Source organism: Athalia rosae, chromosome 5, assembly GCF_917208135.1.
Source record: "Athalia rosae chromosome 5, iyAthRosa1.1, whole genome shotgun sequence".
NCBI classification, from domain to species: Eukaryota; Metazoa; Arthropoda; class Insecta; order Hymenoptera; family Athaliidae; genus Athalia; species Athalia rosae.
In genome coordinates, this window is record NC_064030.1 from 18,289,034 (window position 1) to 18,308,251 (window position 19,218).

Genomic DNA, 19,218 nt, shown 5'->3' on the forward strand with positions numbered 1-19,218 from the left:
ATGCGCAGCCGCAAGGGTCTTGTCAAGTTTTATAAGGGGCACGGACGCTCCTGCCCTCCCGTTCACGCAACGCGATCCGTATTATTCCGTAATTCCGTAGTACCGCGGTAATGCTACCCAAATAGTAGTCCAGTTGGTCCGTCAGTCGATGCTCGGCCACTGGGCAGTTTTACCGAGGTTTCACGTACAGGTTGTCGCACGTATACGTTCAATTGCATTGAATTAATAAATTGTGGGAGTTAATTTTTTTCCCATGGAAAAGGCAAGACGGTCGTTCGGTGCTGTGGTGAAATTAAGTGCTGCACCAGCATCGTAGGGTTGTATGACGGTGACCGTTGATTAGTGTCAAGTGCGTGACATGACGGTCTGAGATATCACTCCCATCATGACCGTCGACTTCGCTGATTATTTCTGGGTGAGTTTTCCCGACAATGAGCCGATCCGAACTCGACGCGCCAATTATTGGGCGACAGGCCCTCCTAGGGTTATGGACATTGGACATTCGCCAATCCGCCGAACACACCTTTTTTCTTATCCCTACCATTTATCCGCGTAGATGCGTCTTCTGTCAATTGAAATTCGCCCACCCGGTCCTACGGTCCTTTTCCAGAGCCCGTCCTCGTTCTCCTTCGACCACCTATCGTAAAATTTTTCGCTTCATCATTTATTATTTCCAAACGATTACCCAATTCCACAGTTTCTCCTCCTTTTTTTTTCCATTGATACGTGACAATTATCGCGCTTCACTCAGGTCTGGCGCATTCACTCGGCGACGAATGCAATTTGACAGTACTACACGCGTCGCGTACATACGTTTCTTCGCATATCGTCACAGCTTACTCCTTATACTGTGACATCGTGTCAGTAAGCAATGCTGTAATATTACGATCCTTCGTCGTCTATAATTCTATGCATGTACCCGGTATGTACCGAACACCGTGCTATGAAAACTAGTGAATTCCTGCACGCTTCGCTCATCATCGCCCCTTTCCTCCTCTCCTTTCCATTTGTCATTGTCGTAATTGCCCACTTAGGCTACCTCTGGTACCATCGGCCTTTTGTCTTAGATTTTGCTAAATCCCCACCTCGATAAATATCCGGTATGCTTATAATCCGCTGATCTATTACTTTGGAAGGAAACGGCAACCCCTGATTCGTTTGTTTACCGTCAAACTTACATTTCTAGATCCTCCCCTCTTTGGAAATCCGAAATTTGATTCATTATATGCATAAATTTTGAATGTGTTGCTCGTGTGTCATTTTTCTACAAACGATAAGTAGAAGCGAATGTAGTCGTTCCGTAGTTGTTAGACGAGGGTCGATGTGAGTCAATTGAACCAAATTGAACTCGTTTTATATATCGCTCGAAATTCTTGGCAAATGTCATACCCTATCTGCTGCAAATATTTGAAATACAGCAGCTCTCGATGCAATGGCCCGAATGAAATTATATCATCGCACGATCGAGTCAAATAATTCTGATGATCATTATTGGTTTTCTGCTTCTAAATCAGGGTGAGAAAAATAATGGATTCGATGTTCTTTACCATAACATGAAGCATGGTGTTGTCGCCAGCAAAGAGCTGGCTGACTTCTTACGAGAGAGGTCAGCCATAGAAGAAAACAACTACAAGCTTCTCAGTAAAGTTGCCAAACAGGCCAGCGGCAGCGGTGGAACTCAAGGAACCTTTGCACCGGTGTGGGCTGCGCTCAGAGGTGCTGCAGAAAAACTCGCCAGTCTGCACTTGCAGATGGCACAGAAGGTTGCGGAATTGATTAAGGATGTCTCCAAATATGCTGACGAACTTCACAAGAAGCATAAAGCTGTGAGATTCAAACTTTCCTCATCGCATGAAATATTTTCAATCAGCAGAGCTGTTGATTCGTCATTTTCTCTCATCTACGTCTGTCTGGCCAACAATTTTTATCTTACCGCTGAACGTTATCAATTAACGCCCACTTGGCCTATAGCTAGGGTATAATAGGCTATATAATGAACTTGGTGCACTGAAATTTTTTGGTAAACAAGTGCAGCTCTGAAACTGTAGAACTAGCCACTTGCTATTCCTAGCCCTCCAGCGATTTATCGATGGTTTAAACTGCAGGTAAAGGAGGAGGAATCGAGTACCCTGGACGTCGTGCAGAATATTCAAAGTATAATGACGACCTTACAAAAAGCTAAGGATATCTGTGCCCAGAGAGGCACAGAGTTGGAAAAGCTGAGAAAAGACAGCGCCAGTCAACGGGAGCTCGAAAAAGCCGACGCCAAATTCAAAAAATCACAGGACGACTATAAGGCACTGGTCGAAAAGTACACCACCATACGCAATGACTTTGAAGCTAAAATGACTCAGGCGTGCAAAGTATTTGCCATGTTCTATTCGTAGCTTTTGGTAGTGACTTTGTTAAATCACACGAGCATTTTTTAACTGAATTTATGTTGTAGCGATTTCAAGATGTAGAAGAAACCCATCTCAAGCATATGAAAGAGTTTCTCAATACATACGCGGATGTTCTGCAATCCAATCATGAACAAGTTGGCCAAGTTCACATAGACTTTAAAAGGCAGTGTCTTGATATGACTGTGGACAAATTGTTGGAACAATTTGTACAGAGCAAATACACAGGGTTTGAAAAGCCAGGTGAGAAAAGTAAAGCTCTTGAGAATAATTTATTATTAATTGAATCTTTATAATAATTTTTTTTTTAATTTAGGTGTAATCGAGTATGAGGACGCAATGCTGAACTTTGGTATGACGAATCCCGTGACCACGACGGTGGCCATGACATCGACCACTTCGCTGCAACCGATGCCATTGGAAGGGAGCGGGGAGGTGTCAAAGGCTACTAATGGCGAAACAGGGGTCGCTGGTAAAAAAATTAACTCGACAAAAACTGGGGGGGCTAAGGGGCAAGGTAATTTTGTGAGCGGAGAGGAACGCGTTAGTCCGGAAGAGAATGAAGACATTGTGGAAAGAAAGAAACAAGACAGAGAACCACAGCAACGACGAGAACGAGATCGAGAACAAGAGCCACAGCCACCGACGAAGGCCTCCCGTCGTGCCACTTCGCTCCTTAATCTTTTCATGTCCAACTCCCAGGGTAGGTTTTTCATGTTGGTCCGACCCGGTATCATAGTTATGTTATGATCATCTAGTTTATATATATATATATATATATATATATATATATATATATAAAGATATATACACACATGCATACACCGACTTGCGCGCGCGTGTGTGCGTTTCATACGTGTAAAAAATCCGTATCAAACCTGCTTCAATCATGATAAATTTTATCGAACAAACGTGAAAACTGCGCTGTTTCAAGTTTACAAAAGGGTTTTGAGTCCTAGGTTTGAACGAGGGTATGAAGCAGGTTCGAAACTATTCGTTGTTGGTAGCATAAGTGCTGGGTAACACGCTAGGATTATTAGTTGGCACACCTAATCACGAATGCGTTTACCGTTGTTAGATATGTAAGACCTTGTTAGGGCCTTACTTGGGCCGCGATCGTTGCTGCGTAAAGTTCGTAAATATACCCCAACGGTCGACGGAGGTCGGCGCTCCAATTTTAAGAAATCAAATTGTTTATTTTTCTTTCTTTTTCAAATTCAAGCCACACGACCGTGATCAGATAATATTGAACAATTACCACCTGCGATCATTTGAATATCGTTGAAGCGGCGAGTATTGTTTCAGAGCGACAGAAGAACTCAGGGTCTGTCGGTACAGCCATACCCAATTCCCAACGGAACAATCTGCCTCCCGCCGTATCACCTTCCAGCATCTCCAGGAACCCTCTAAGAGGATCTAAATGTAACTGCTTCACATTGTGTTGTTACCTAACATAACTTTCTTTGTATCAGAACACAAACGACCGTTGCACCGTTAATGATGCTTGGTGCATCGTACCACGTGCACCATAATTCTGCCCTAAACACGTTTTCTGCCCAATTTCCTCTTTATTTCTTACTTGGTGCTCTGATCGGTCGATTTACATTACATTCAATTTCTGCACAACTTCGACATAATCCTCCTCTTACTCAACAATAGCCAATAAAACAATCAATCATAAGTTTCCACACCTATGGGCTCTCGATTGCTTCGTTAGACTGCGTCATTAGTTGCAATTTCCGTAAATACGTTACATGTATACGTTCAAATTGTCTGCCAATTGATAAGCGCATAGTCTTGTAAATAATTTGTGCTCAACTCTTCCATATAAAAATGAAATACTTTTTTGGTTTACAGCTATGCACTGCTTTCAAACTTATTAGATTGCTTCTATGCAAACAGTTTTTTAATGCACCTTACGCCAGCTTTTAAATAATTTCCCGGTTGTGGTGATATTAATTCAACGTGTAACACGTTTGATGAGTTTATTTTCATATGTGAGTCACTGGCACCAAGTATAGAGTACCCTGATTATATTAGGACTCCAAAAGCCATCCTACTTTGGATACTGTTCTCTAACTTGAAACAAATACATCATACATCTAGCTTTAATTTACTAAAAACCTCTGCACCTCCATCTATTCAGCGTGCAAATTGTTTTTCTAACAGTCACTGGGGTGTGTCTTCGACGCACTTTTTTAAGAATTTGATTTTCACATGAATCAAAGCATTGATACGAGTATACGAGGGCTTTAATTTGTTTCATCAAATGCAATAGTCGGTAAGAGTATAACTGTTGCGTAGAAATGGGAATTGGACTTGGATAGCGTCAAGGAGTCGGGGTGGGGCGACGTTGGCGTGGCTTCAGGTGAGCCGTTCCTTATAAATTGATTAATGCATGGCGTCGTTATTTATTTTCCAAGTAACGCGGAGTTGTAGTTGAGCTGATTTTACCGTGTGGCAATCTATCGAAATATGTCACTAGAAAAATCTATCGTTCATGGCATTTGCCTGTGTTCATTCTCAATTCAAAAAAAATTATTACATACATGTATGTACCAATTGTCAAAAGACATTCTAATTGCCAAAGCCTGTCTTAGTTTTGTTCAAAAATTTCTCGTCTGTAGAAGTTGTTAGAAAAACAATTTTGGAAGTAGTTAACATTGTGCCAGGTGTAAAATTTGACGGTGGTGGTGCTGCAATTGTTGACCAGATATGGTAGATACGTACCACAAAATTCCTCCATGGCGCAAGAAAAACCTGATCGTAGATTTTCCAGCTTTCTAACTGTTAATTTATATCTCATTGACATTTTTTACACGAAATGAAGTGCTTGAAGTATTGTTAATGAACGGAAAATCCGGTCAATGATTTTAACTGATATTTTTCTTTGATTCCTACGTGTTAGAAGAGAACTGCGCTTCAGCAAACTGTGTATCCTTTATGTGTCGATGCGATTTCTCTAGTGACGCCCGGGAAAGCCAAGCACTTCCTGGGGTTCATGATAATGCACGTTCACATAACTCCAGCAGAGTAGATTCACCTTTTTCTGTATATATTTGTTTAAGTATATTCGTTGAACCACAGTATGCGCTCAATCGCGATGGCACCTTACACACTATTAGACTAGTCAACGCGATGCATGCCTGATTAATGCAGCCATCCTAAGACCGATTGTTATTACTCAAACCTATTACTCTTGTATGGGCACTTGATCTGATATTACGTTGCGCTACAATTTCTGCACTTGGAAAGTAAATCTCTCTCTCTACCTTAGCCCTTAGCTACCATCATTATCTTTAATCGGTGAAAATTAAGCCTCTCTGTCACATGACAACGGTATGTATTTAAAAAAAAATGTGGCAAACAAATAGAGCATTATTTACATATTTTAAAGGGGTAAAGATTGGTGCTGTCCATTTTGGTCGGCTATGAAAAATCTTGCCAGCGAGCAAAAAATTATTTGACCAGCACCAATGTTTCCCTGTTCAAGCCATGTAATATTCTAATCCCCTTGCTAATTTTTCTTCTTAATCAAACAGGGTTTTTACGGAGCAGAAGGGAGAAAAAAAAGGAGAGGAAGGAGAAGAAAGCCAAGAAGAAGAAGGACACAGTGGAAACTAGCAGTAACAGAGAAGAAAAGTCTGATTCGTCAGTATATGCATGCTCGGCAGTCCTAGTGCAGAAACTCTAGTGTTGGGGACGAATGTAAATACATTTCCTTTGATCAAATGATTAATATTCTATGACAAACCAACACCTCTTTAGAGGAATTTGGGATTGAAATCCACTGCGTCGAAGGGGGCAAGAAATAGAATATGATTGCAATGCACTAGAGCTGCCGATGAAGTTCTCTTTAATTGTAGAATGAACATTCGTTTGCACGGCTCTTCTGTTGTATTATAGGGAGGAGAAAGACGATAGTCGGAAGACAGGTACTCCGACCCCGGAGGTTGATGAGGATGGCTTTTGCATAAAGCCAAAGGTTGACCCTTGGGAAAATGAACGTGGTTTCTACTCTAGTTCGGATACAGAGTCGGAGGACGAGAGAGAGCGGAAAATTCGAGTTGAAATTAAACCATTGAGCAATGGTGGAGCTCCTATGAGTGCCAGTGTCGACGAACTCAGAGCAACCGTCGAAAACCTGTCGCTTTCACCTGTTGGTACTATCATGGTAAGAAGTTGCGTCTGGTTTCATTTGGTCGCTGGCTCATTGTTGATAAACTGCATCTAGGGTCGTAGAGGATCAAATGCAGAGACGGACCACCATATGAAGAGATCGCAATCGGTTTCGCAACAACTGGGTGGAAAACCTAGCTCCGATCTACTCGGTTTGAACCTTTTCAATCCCAGTAGTACGCCGTCCAGCGCTTCAACGCCTACCGGGGGTCACCCTTATGCTTCACTGCAGAGCCCACCTCCGCTCTCCTCCCCACCGGCAACGCACCCTGTGACGACTGTCTCTCAACCATTGTCCCATTATCACACTGCAGTCAACGTCCATCCGCATGCTCGGTCCCAAGGTAACATTCTGTTGTGAACGATTCGTGTTACATGAAATTTTATTGCAATATCTCGAAAGACCGCCAGTGTATCTTCCCGCAATGCTAATAGCCCGATGCTGAATATTCAAACTTTCAGATGGCGATCTGTTCTCTGAGGTCGGCGAGATTGGTGTGGCTCTACCTCCGAAACAAACGTCTAGCTCCTCTATCGCGATTCCGCGACCTCCGTCGAGACGAGGAGATGGAACGAGCGTCGCTACATCGAGAGGTCGGGTCTCCCCAGCTACAATATCTAGGGCAGACAGCGTCGCAAGTTTGGAATTCCGGACGGCCGGTGTGGCTGTTGGATCTTCTAGGGGCCCATCGCCCTTGACGATTGGTCTTGCAGACACGATACCTCTCGCTGTAGCTTTTCACGAGATAATCCATTCTTACTTCAGAGGAACAGATGAAACGAGATGTCAGGTAAAACTCAGCGGAGATATGATGCTCTCGTTCCCTGCTGGGATCGTTGCGGTTCTCGCGAATAATCCTAGCCCCGCGCAGCTCACTTTTCGGGTGAGAAATAGCAACAGGCTCGAAAAGTTACTGCCAAACAGTCAGCTCGTTACTTTGTGAGTTTCAAAATAACTGTCGATAATAAATTTGAAAAAAAAACTGTCATTAAATCACCCATTAATATCTCTTTGTTTTAGGGATGCTACACAATCAACGGCTGACAGCGCAATTTTTGACTTCAATATGAGTGCCTTAACCACCTTGCTGAGACGGCAGGCGGAACAGAATCCCTCGGCTTCCTACTTTAATGTCGACATACTGAAATATCAGATTAAAAATAAGGAGGGTGCTGGATCTTGTCCATTTCAACTCGTCGCATACTGGAAGTGCGAGTCTACCCACACAGATTTGAAAGTTTGTAACCAATCTGGCAATTCCTGGAATTGATAATTGTAATTCAATTTTACAAGCAACTCGTTGTTTGTTTCACTCCAGATCGATTACAAATACAATAGCCGGGCAATGGCCTCACCCAGCCCGTTGTTGAACCTTCATGTGGCATCGCCGATCGATGGGGGTTTCAAAAGCCTACACAGTAAACCACTTGCCCAATGGCTTCCGGATTCAAACCGAATATTATGGAAATTCACTGAACTCTCGCAGCACAGCGAAGGAGGTGGCGTTGGGTCCCTCAAGGCCAGGATTGAGCTAGATCGCGGACCAGGATCTCAAGGGACGATCTTCACCCAATTTAATTGCGAAGGAACAACTTTATCCGGAATCGAATTCGAGCTTGTCGGCGCAGGATATCGGCTCAGCTTAGTAAAGCGCAGATTTGTCTCTGGTAAGTTATCCTTGAACGTTTAACCCACAGACAAGATCAGTTGTAACTGTTGGAGGAATTATTTTTAGGGCGGTACATGTGCGATGGAGATTCTGATCCTAAAACGAGATATGCCGCACCTCCTTTGACGGTGGACTGACTGGTGCCTGAGAAGGTGGATAACCCAAGTTGACAGCCTGATGGAAAATTTCGAGAATCCCTGCGGCAGTGTCGAAATCGAAGACTGAAGAGTCATTCGTATTCCCATGACCTTTGCCCCATTCTGAACCACACGACACCATCGAAACTGAAAATTTAATTTCTAGTATCGAAGAAATCATTTTCACAGCAACATTCGCAAATTTTACACCATATCGTGATGTTTTTGCAGGAAGTTGGTCCCACAGGATAATTTGTGACTGAAAATCAAATCAAATCAAAATTCTCGGTTCCCATTATGCAGAGGATATACAACTTGAGTCGATATTCGAAACCTATATCCCTATCGGCACTGCAAGCTACGATGATTAGCTATTGCTACGACGTTTCGCTAACAAGATGAATGGAATTCGGATAGACTATATTTTACACAACACATTAGGATTCCCCATCCACACTGAACACGGTACATTTCCCCTCGTTGTTATAACGTGCCCTATATATTGTTTGTATTTTAATACTATCATTGATATTAAAAACTGTTATTCTCATTTTCATTAGTAGCATCACCATCATCATCATCATCATAATTATTATTATTAATATTATTGTTATTATTATTCTTACTATTCTCATTAGCTACAACTATTATTATTACTTTCATTGTATCGTCATATTCATTGTAGTCAGCATCGACATTGCTATCATTGTAATGAAACAAATCTCCTAGCCACAGGTGGTAGAAAATTTTCGGACAAAATGATCGACAGTGTTTCTGCTTGGCTTTGCCCATATGTTGGTTCCATATAGTTGGGCAATACATGCAAATAAGACTTCATAGATATCTCTGTAATCATATTATAAGTGTATATTGTATTCATTACAATAATGTATTGTAAATAACCGAACTGCATAGTTATACCTATAACTACATTGTAAAACTAAAATATTTGTAAGGATTATAGTATATCGTTTGACTTCCTCGATCTTCAGTTTTGTATTAGCTCTTTCGAACAAAGCATTGTTGAATATTATAACATATTGTAATAATAGTTCAACTGAATTCCCTTATCTCCGGCATCTCCATTACTCTATGTCCAAAGACATATACCTCCTTAGTGCACCGTCTTGAGATCAGGCTTTTTCTTGAATAAATGCGGCCAAAAATGCAGATGTCCACACAGGTATTGTAACTTGGCTCTAACTTTTGGTTGAAAACTGGAGGGGGGCTACAGGTCCAAGATTTCATAGGGTAAATTTTATGTGGAGAGATAGTTGAGAGTATGTAGCTTGACAAGTTGTTAGCACGAATCTGAGTTTGTTGTTCAAAGAGTTATAGCAGTCGTTCATTTGGAAAAAGTAAATCGAATATGAATGATAAAATGTAAAGTAACGTATCTGTAACGAACGAAGAACTAACCAATGAGCAGCCACGAGAACTTGCCAACATAAAGCCGTGTCCCCTATTTAAATCTATGCGTGCAAAGTGGGTTGGTCAACGAATAGTCTAACAATAAAATGGCGGTTATACCGAAAACAATATCACGGCTCCCTCCAGAATAATGACGTCGCGACGCTGTAATGATACAATATATTTTTTGATTAATTCGAGGGGGCGCGAGACGCAGATATTGAAAGCGTGTACGTTCGGTGCTAGTGGTGCTTCCGGAGTCTAAAGGATAAACGAATCCTCAACAATAACCCCATTCGAATTCTAACCGTTTTTAACCCGTTGACTCGCTCTCTTTTTCTCTTCCGCGCCGTTTTGATTTCACCCTCTCCTTTCTCTCTCATTCTTTTTCCCCACCTCCATCTTTCTCTCTCTTTATTCCGTCAGTGCGGTGTTTATATTTATGCTTTGCGTCGGAGATTAATAAGCCAAGTAAGTGAAAATCAATGTTAACAAATGTGTGCCGTGAATTATCCGCCTTTGCATGATATTATAAATTCCTCAAAGTTTGCTTGCTCAAGATTTGTTTTTGAATTGTAATTCGCGTAGGTCGCAGAATCCAGTTCACCTCCATCTGCTACCTACAGCCTCAGTTGATCTTGAATTACTTGAATTTTATATTATTCGTCTCATACCAGTTTTCTATCGACGTATGAGCGTGATTCTAGTAGCATCGGTTTTTCTCTTAACCACAGTTATACAGTTTTTTTTCATACGTACATTTCAGACCATTCAACGAAGATGGATGATTCGAACGAGGTGCTTGTTTGTGCTGCAGAGTTCTTGAAGGGTATTGAAATATCATTAGATCCACATAAACCCTATATGTTGTCTTCTTTTCATAAACTAAAAAGTCCTGTGTTGCAGATCGATTGTACTTTGTTACACTGAGAACAACTGTCAAGCCCAGAAGCACACCGAACACCCACTACTTCAGTATAGATAATGAACTAGTATATGAAAACTTTTACGCTGACTTTGGACCTCTCAATCTAGCCATGCTCTACCGTTATTGCCAGAAGGTGAACAAAAAACTTAAGGCTGTTACCCTGAGCAAGAAAAAAATAGTCCACTATACAACCATGGATGCCCAGAAGAGGGTCAATGCTGCGTTTCTTATCGCCAGCTATATGGTGAGTAGATAATCGCTGTACAGAATTAGTTTGATCGATTGCAAGCAGATCTCTGATGATTTAATTACTTGTTGAAATTCGGCAGATAATATATTGGAAACGCACTGCAGAGGAGGCTTACGAATGCTTGATATCAAGCCCGACGAGCCCGCCATTCGCTATGTTCAGGGATGCCTCTTTGGGAGCTCCCTGCTATCAAATATCTCTTGAAGAATGTCTCCGTGCCATTCAAAAGTGTCATGTTTTGGGCTTCTTCAATTTTTGTGATTTCCACCACAAGGAATACGAGCACAACGAACGTGTGGAAAATGGGGATTTGAATTGGATCGTTCCAGGCAAATTTATTGCTTTCTGTGGGCCCCATGTTAAAACCAAAATTGAAAATGGTACGTATTTATAACTTTAAAAAATAAAGACACGCAGATAGATAATATCTCATTCCGGATTCACAGGCTATCCCCTGCATGCCCCAGAGTCTTATTTTGCGTATTTCCGTCGCACCAACGTTTCAACCATTGTACGATTGAACAAAAAGATATACGAAGCTTCAAGGTTTATCGAAGCAGGCTTTGATCACAAGGAATTGTTTTTTATCGATGGCTCGACTCCCACCGATTCTATAATGCGACAGTTTCTCAAAATATCTGAGAATGCACCCGGTGCTGTGGCGGTTCATTGCAAGGCGGGTCTTGGCAGGACTGGAACACTGATCGGCTGCTACATAATGAAGCACTATCATCTCACTGCCAGAGAAACCATTGCCTGGATCAGAATTTGCAGACCTGGCTCTGTCATAGGGCATCAACAGCACTGGCTTGAACAGTAAGTAATCCGATCAACCCAGTGATTTCGGATTTTCAAATTTTTTCACAAAAAAATCACCTGACTTTGTAGGAAAGAAGCGTACCTTCATTCTTTACTGAAAGTGCCTTTGCGGGCGTCGGCGAATGGAGAGCCGGTGCATCCTTATGGGATTTACTCTCTGGCAGAAAGATCCGCCGATTCGTCCATTCCGGGTATTAAAAATTCTCGCCTCGTTCAGGACAATGTCTCTGGCATTATGCACCGTGTCGACGGTATAAAACTAGACGATCCTGGACCACTTTCAAGCATTGCTGTACCAAAAATCTCTGTGCTCACTCAGGGCGATAAACTGAATCAAATTAAAGCCTCGAGACGGAGTGCGATACCCTCCTGTCAATCGGCCCTTAGCGCAATATCGAGCCCATCGACCGTAGTGCAGTAAGTGATAGATTTCATCAATCTTGGGTATTCATATCTTGCATCCGGTGATTAACTATCTAATGACCGATGCTGCTTCTTTTCCTCAGCCCCTATCTAGGCCCCTTGCTTCATACCAGAGGTCAAAAAAGTGCAACAGGTCTAACGAGTACCAAGGATAAGGAACCTCCGAAGCGGCTACTCGGACGAGCGACAACTACGACAATCGTCAAAAGGTCCGTGACTTCTGTCCTATGTTTTCTCTTATCTATCAATCCTATCGTAGTTCGTTGGTTCTTTGGAATTCGAGTCTTCGTAGTTAATTGAACATCTATCCGAGCTTCTCTAGTAGACGAATGAAAGATGATACCTTGCCTTGTTGGGTTATTGTAGAAACAATTGGCTGGTCACTAACAACTGCGACTCTACCGTGCGTCGTGTCAATTCGAAAACGACGACACAAGTTAGTAACAATCGGTACCAGGCTCACGTCAACAGAAACGGCCATCAAAACAACAACAACAACAACAACAATAACAAGGTCGATGACGTCGATAACGAAGACGACCGCGACGAACTGGACCCAACCCGCCCGGTCGCATCTTTTTTGGTGTCTAAACCCGTAACGAGGGCTAGTGTCAGAGCTTCCTGTATCGCAGATACTCGCCCCAATGTTGCGACAACGAATCGCTCGGCCCAACAGCCTCAACAGCCGGGCATGAGCATGATTCTCCGGTCGGCAGATCGCGTCACACGATACCATTCTTTGAGGCAGTAAGTCTTGAAACCGCAGAAACTGTTACGTTGCTGTTCATTTTCTCGCTCGCCGATCGCCAATTTGTTGCGCAATTCCCGGTTTTCACGAAGACGTTTCCTCAAGCTTCCTTCCCACCTGCTTTTCTCGATTATTCACAGTAAACGTCACTAAACGCTCCCCTTCGTTTTCTGGACGTAACGAATCTCTGCTCAATTAACACGCATCAATTGCCAACAATAGTGACTAATAATTTGTGTTTCGCTTCTATCTCGCACTAAGCTGATAGACCGGCCACTCTCTGCTTTTATCGTTACGCGTACCTTCGCTGCTCCGATATCGATATTGTTGGTGATGAGTAAGAGAATGATTAATTGGACAGTTCCTACATCATCAACATCCTACATCGTCATTCTGGACAGTTTTTTCAAACAACTACCCGCTCCCTTTCCTTGTATGTTTTTGACCGTCATTTCCAGTGGCTAACAAACGAACCCTGTTTCTTTCTGTGTCTTGCAGTGCGCGCCCCACAAAAAGTTACAAAACAGCGTTTGTCAGATGACTAACCGATATTCTCAGCGGTGCCGGAGATGATACAGTGGTCAGTCGGACTCCGGGGCAGCGCCGGAAATCCAGACGTCTCAATCCGATCCTCCACTAAGATGCGCATCGACCTTGTCCACGAAGACAACTTCCTTGAACGGAGAACCGAGGACTCGGCAGATTCAGTCGCCGACTGGACAAGGCGGATCTCATCCTGGGCTGTTTCTATGGTGGGGATGCGGTACTAGATTTGTGACTAATTTTTCATCCCTTACACCTTATATCCGATAAGATATCTTCAACATTTCAAGCTCGCTCTGGGCTATAAGCGAGATTGCAGACATTATCAAAGATTTTAATACGCTTTGATTCACTAACTTTCACGCGCTGTAGGGTGGAGGATGAATTACGATTAACGGCATAGGTGGATTACTTGCGCCCCAATTTCGAGTCGCGATATGTCTGCCTTTCACTCGAGAAACTGCTAACTGCACATCCCCTACGACTTCCCTACTCCTGATTCCGGACTGGAAAAATATGAGGTCGGCTCTTTAGTGCGATGCTGTGAATATTGTGGTACCCAAAGACGCAGAATCCAAACGAAGGCCGCGTAGCTCACCGAAAAGGTTTGATCAAAGAAATCAATTTATTAAAAATAGTAAATTAGGCGGAACACAACTATGCGCGCGTGGCATCAACACCACGGCAAATACGTCGGTGAAAGATCGAATATTTTATTACATTGTTTTACATTCGGACCCTCTGCGGTGTGTGTCGACATGCTCTGCATGGCGAATGTCAACGTTTACCTGTGTAAGTCAGAAATAAGGGTATTCAACAAATATTTCGGACATACACTAATCCGGTGAAAGTCGACCTTCTCCAGATTCCGGTGTTTCACAGTAACATACACATGAAACGACAGACGGGGTGTAGGGAAGCAGGGCGCGAAGCCCTCGACTATCAAAAATTCCTCAAATGAATAAAAAGGAATTAAGAAAGTGGATAAAAAAGAATTTCGTGCAAAGCTGGATCACAAGGGCAATGAAAGGCAAATAATCTGAAGTAAAATTTTCGATCGTTACGGTTATTTTTATTTTTTTCTATCGTCATGGTAAAGGTCATCACACATTAATTCGGATTCGGCAATATTACACGTAGAATTACAATTTGCACACGGGTTTGACCAGTGCGAGATTGAGGTACTTTGCGTACGCACACCTGTGCGTAAAGTCGAATTTTGCGCATGCAGTTGGGGAAAAAAATGTAGAAAACTAATTTCAAATTTCAAAACGCATAATCTTTGCATCGAATAATATCCACACAAGTAGATATACCTGTGCAATATACATATTGTAACATTGCCGATGTTCAGTCGCAAGCTTGCCTTCCGAACATCGAAGTTGTTTACGAAAAGAAACTCGTAATCAACGAAGAAAAACTGTCAAATAATTGAATATGATTTGGGGGTAGGTTTAGGACGCGGATATAAATCAAAAGGGCAAAGCCCGGCAATGTTACAATATGATTGAGATATAACAATACTGTATCTAGGTATACGATACATATTCTGACGGTGTTTCATGGGAGCATAGAAGTATATGGGAGTTTCTTGAGGGTCCTGAAATGGGCACAAAGGATCAATTTTTTTGCATATACATTAGGGTGGTCCTTAACAGGGTTGTTTTCGAATTTCGATGCTCCTAGGAGTTTAAACGTTTCTAAATAAATTTAAAGAAATTCCCTGAAAATCTGAGCTTTTAATATCAACACTAAGATAGTCCACATTGACACCGAATTTTCTTATGGAAATAACATGAGAATAACATGTTTTGTTTTTTGAATCTTTTATAAGTCGTTGACAAATATATAGAAAATTATGGAAATTCACAGTTCAATAGACATGTCAACGCTCTACAAAAAAAGTCTCTTATGATTTTTCGCTAAATCGACTGTTTCAAAAGTTATTCTAATGATAATTTTATGTAAATTGAACGTTGAACTCAAATTCAACTTTCAAATCAATAGATTTAGCGAAAAATCATAAGAGACTCTCAAAATTTATTTGTAAGCGTTTAAGCTTCTTGGAGCATCGAACTTCGAAAACAACCCCGTTAAGGACCGACCTAATGCACATATGTATAATTGTTGGGCGTATCTCGCCGTATCCGATTGTATATTAATTTTATCCAATGCAATGAAAAAATTAATGGCAGTCATCGATCATTGATTCTCAAACATCATCATCATCATCATCGTCATCATTATCATCATCATCAATTATCATCATTATCATCGTTACACTATCCGTACATTGCGAGAAGCGACTCGCATCTGTATGTGCCTAGCTAATCTCGTTATACGTTGTTTCGTAGAGATTGATTGTTGCTAATTAATTATTGAATTACTGAAATATTATATCAAACCGGTTGCGAAAAGTAACGCCCGTTAAGAGATAGCATCTTCGAGAATAATTGTTTTACATTAGGTATAAAGAGAGTTCATACATATAACAAATATTTTATAGGAGAGACGTGTGTAGGCTACGACACAGTAAGGGTTGCTTTGAATAACGCCCCTGTTCCTAGTGAGGGTAGCTAGACATGTTTTTAATATAACGGCGAGGTTTATAACGAACGAATTGTACATTAGTTTCCAGTCATTTATTTAGTCCGTACATCAAATTTCCATTTTCTTTGTCCTTAAAGCCAGCTTCTCCGTTTAACCGCTAATCTATCTTTTTATTCGTCGTTAAACGCTTATCAACGTCGGAGTGAAAAGAAACGCACGGTGCTGATCCTTAATTCGGTGCCTTCGTATCGGTGGTGAACTTGTAACAACCGTGTCGAGAATTTAATTATGGCAAATCCACAATCCCAGTAGTATTCAAGTCGAGCAGTATTATCATCAACACTTATTCTGCAATATTATCATTAATCAAACGAATGAGTCATCCGTCTTTGTCAATATCGTTCCAGCTTTGCATTATGCATTATTTTGTTGAACTTGGTACAGGCTTGACACCTCGCTGGAAACGTAACTCATGGAGCGAGCCAAATATTAATGTTGTTCGTTGGCACTTCTTTCTATTCGAGATTCTGCTCCGTTTTCACATGAGCCATCTATTTTTCTATGAACAAATAGGCAACATGTTGCACGGCTTAGAGAGATATCAACGCAATCGTAGGATGAACAACTAACTAACGATACCGACCTCTGTCAAACTCCTTGGATTCGAGAGCCACAATAGTAGAGAATCGAGTAAGACTTAACAAATATAGGTAGATGCTTGGCAGTAGGATGATTTTTATTGGATAAAAATATACAAAAATTGTAAAAATACATGTGTATAATTGTGGAATACAAATCAAAGTTCATAGGACTCGAATGAAAGAATGTTGGCTCTGTAAGATTATCGAAACGATTATCACCCCCCTGCTCCTTCTTTCATTCGTGAGGGATGTGTCCATTTCATCATATGCCCTGCGAGGCACACCAGCTGAGATTCCCACTCTCGAAGACGGTGTTTGGCATGACAATGCTCGCTCAATCGGCAGATCGGTCATTTGATCAGAAAGTACGCAAAGTACGTCGCGAGGACGACCCAGTGGCTCGCAAATCCGAGACTTGACCATTTGTCCATGGTATGGGTATAACTGTACCCTGTCTCTTGTTGCTCCGAGGTATCGAACATAAGCCCAAGATAAGCCAAGTGGAATACGGTGAGTCCAGAGAAGATGAAATTTATCACCGAAACCCACCAGCAATTGCTGCTAGTCCTCTTATGAATGCATTTGTAGTCTGCGCAATTTTTTGCTGCGATACATGCGTCGAATACATATGCGAGCAAGAATCTCAGTTGGTATTCGACATAAGTGTAAAAGCCAAGGCTAAGAAGGACCGCAGCTAGCGGGAAATTGAGACCGTGAAGCAGAGAACTCGCCGCGTATGTCAGAAGGACTGCTCCAAATTTACCAAAACGGACGTGGCTACGACGGAATACATCTGTAAGGAAAGAGTCGAGTGAAAAGAAGGTACGGACAACGATCGATCACCTTTTTTTATGACTCACATATTTTTAGCCAAGTGTGCATTGGTATATTCCAGTGAATTACGACTTGGACCAGCGAACGAGGCAACTCGATAGACCAAGGCTTTGTCACTGTACTAGCTAAGGATGAGAAGCCTCCCAACACAGCTAGACTTCCTGAGGTATAGGAAATGAAGTAGTGCGAACATCTGAAGGACAACGCGTCTCCGTACGCCTCGAACCATCTGAATGATTGAATACTTTTCAATTGTCAAGTCTGATCATTGGATAACTCAAACGGGATATCGCAGCAGTTTCACCACTTACTTCCATTTACTGTCGGCAAAAATCCACTCAGCCCAACAATTTGATACACTCAAAAAGAAAAGAGCAAGCAGTAAATATCCAACAGCCAACAGGACCCGCTGTAAGCTCTACGTAACGTAGACAGTATTTTGAAAGCATTTCGAATAACTCTGATCAAGGAGCTGCTTCAATTGCTAGCTGCCTTGCTACTCCACTTACCCAATTGACCGCACCGTACAGAGCAGTGTAATCCTTGTAACTAATCCAAGGTCCGAAGATACTTGTAGCCGGACAAAAAACGTATCCCATATATTCCAGAGCACCGGGCAAGGGCGCAACGACCTCGTCAAATGCAACGGCAACCACCTTCATTGCGGCAATCATTATTACACCTCGCACCTTATGCCACGATGTCGGATCCATCCACTTTTCTCTACAGGCCAAGTCTTGGTATTTTATTTCAAACTTTTAATTATTTTAACAGCAATCTGCGAGCACTCACCCATACAGCATAATGCAGATGCATGAGAAACCAACGGCAGGGCTTCTAGGGCAGTGTCTAGGGAGTTGCAGGATCAAGTAAGTTACCGTTACAAGGGTCAGGAATAAATACAAACATTCGGAAGCATAGCGCTGTACGACCCACAGCCCAAAAACTATAGATCCTCCATGAAAGACTCGTACGGGTATGTATCCTGTTGGAATGAATATGAATTTGTGGAAGTGGTCGGACAAAGATTTAGATGAGTTACTCACTTGACTGAGCCAAAATTCTGAACGAAACAGAAGCGATGAGAAGAGGAATTATGTAGGACAAGGCATCTGAGACCGTTGGATACAAACAGTGATTATATATGTCCCCCACGAGTTGATGCTGGTTTTCTTCAAATTCATATTCGTACTCGTATTCGTATTCGTCTTCGTCTTCAAATTCATATTTCACTCGGTGTTCTTCTAGGTCTGCGCTATCGTCATAGAATATCATGTCTCGCCGGTGCGATTAATCATAGGATGCAACGGTTAGGATTGCCAACGGTTGATTGCAGAATGATTACAAAAACTCGACCTCTTCCAAATTGTTCCACAGACGCTCTTTTCGTACCGTCATATTATACCGAGCTAATCGTTAGCTAATTTTGTAGACTAATTGTAGAATTTTCGTACAACGCTAATTTCATAATAATTGCGTTGACCGAAGAATAGAATATAATTGTAAACAATTGTATGTAAACACAACAGTTGTCGTTCAACTGTCAACGATAGTTGTCGCTATCGCCCGGCAGAGGCTCTGTTACCGGTGTGTCAAAATTCAAAGAGTGTTTGGAATAATTCTTCGGTTACAATTGTCGTTGATCGTTGACCGAAGATTGGTATTGTAGTCATTATTGCTCAACCGA

The 19,218-nt window shown here is 41.9% G+C and overlaps 3 protein-coding genes and 1 long non-coding RNA gene across 12 annotated transcripts; 2 read left to right on the plus strand and 2 right to left on the minus strand.

Moving 5' to 3' along the window:
- The first annotated feature begins 27 nt into the window (after window positions 1–27).
- LOC105683937 (F-BAR domain only protein 2) lies at window positions 28–9,436 on the plus strand. Of its 7 annotated transcripts, none has more exons than XM_048655598.1 (13): window positions 28–415; window positions 1,515–1,826; window positions 2,106–2,363; window positions 2,447–2,642; window positions 2,716–3,102; window positions 3,705–3,821; window positions 5,942–6,050; window positions 6,306–6,573; window positions 6,634–6,922; window positions 7,041–7,518; window positions 7,600–7,816; window positions 7,898–8,246; window positions 8,315–9,436. In XM_048655598.1, exons 1-13 carry the CDS (start codon window positions 386–388, stop codon window positions 8,383–8,385), a joined length of 3,081 nt encoding a protein of 1,026 aa, XP_048511555.1. In that variant the 5' UTR covers window positions 28–385; the 3' UTR covers window positions 8,386–9,436. The 7 variants fall into 7 exon arrangements, with proteins under 7 accessions (XP_048511555.1, XP_020706803.2, XP_048511557.1 ...); XM_020851144.2 differs by having other exon boundaries at window positions 29–415; window positions 5,942–6,041; XM_048655599.1 differs by lacking the exon at window positions 28–415 and adding an exon at window positions 490–922.
- On the minus strand, window positions 9,229–9,940 carry LOC125501017. The gene is made up of 2 exons (XR_007278490.1): window positions 9,805–9,940; window positions 9,229–9,613 (listed from the first exon to the last, which is right to left on the minus strand). It is a non-coding gene; the product is annotated as an uncharacterized LOC125501017 (long non-coding RNA).
- Window positions 9,632–16,867, plus strand: LOC105683940 (dual specificity protein phosphatase CDC14C-like). Of its 3 annotated transcripts, XR_007278487.1 has the most exons (10): window positions 9,632–10,266; window positions 10,562–10,624; window positions 10,702–10,967; window positions 11,053–11,353; window positions 11,420–11,789; window positions 11,862–12,209; window positions 12,299–12,424; window positions 12,582–12,962; window positions 13,522–13,715; window positions 13,879–16,867. XR_007278487.1 is itself a non-coding variant. In XM_012396943.3 (9 exons), the coding sequence occupies exons 2-9, from the start codon at window positions 10,576–10,578 to the stop codon at window positions 13,502–13,504; spliced, it is 1,884 nt and encodes a 627-aa protein (XP_012252366.2). In that variant the 5' UTR covers window positions 9,632–10,266; window positions 10,562–10,575; the 3' UTR covers window positions 13,505–16,867. The 3 variants fall into 3 exon arrangements, 2 of the variants coding, with proteins under 2 accessions (XP_012252366.2, XP_012252364.2); XM_012396943.3 differs by having other exon boundaries at window positions 13,462–16,867; XM_012396941.3 differs by having other exon boundaries at window positions 13,522–16,867.
- On the minus strand, window positions 16,775–19,218 carry LOC105683943 (protein-serine O-palmitoleoyltransferase porcupine). Its single transcript, XM_012396946.3, has 6 exons — window positions 18,578–19,218; window positions 18,324–18,516; window positions 18,041–18,254; window positions 17,843–17,949; window positions 17,558–17,760; window positions 16,775–17,490 (listed from the first exon to the last, which is right to left on the minus strand). Exons 1-6 carry the CDS (start codon window positions 18,804–18,806, stop codon window positions 17,048–17,050), a joined length of 1,389 nt encoding a protein of 462 aa, XP_012252369.2. The 5' UTR covers window positions 18,807–19,218; the 3' UTR covers window positions 16,775–17,047.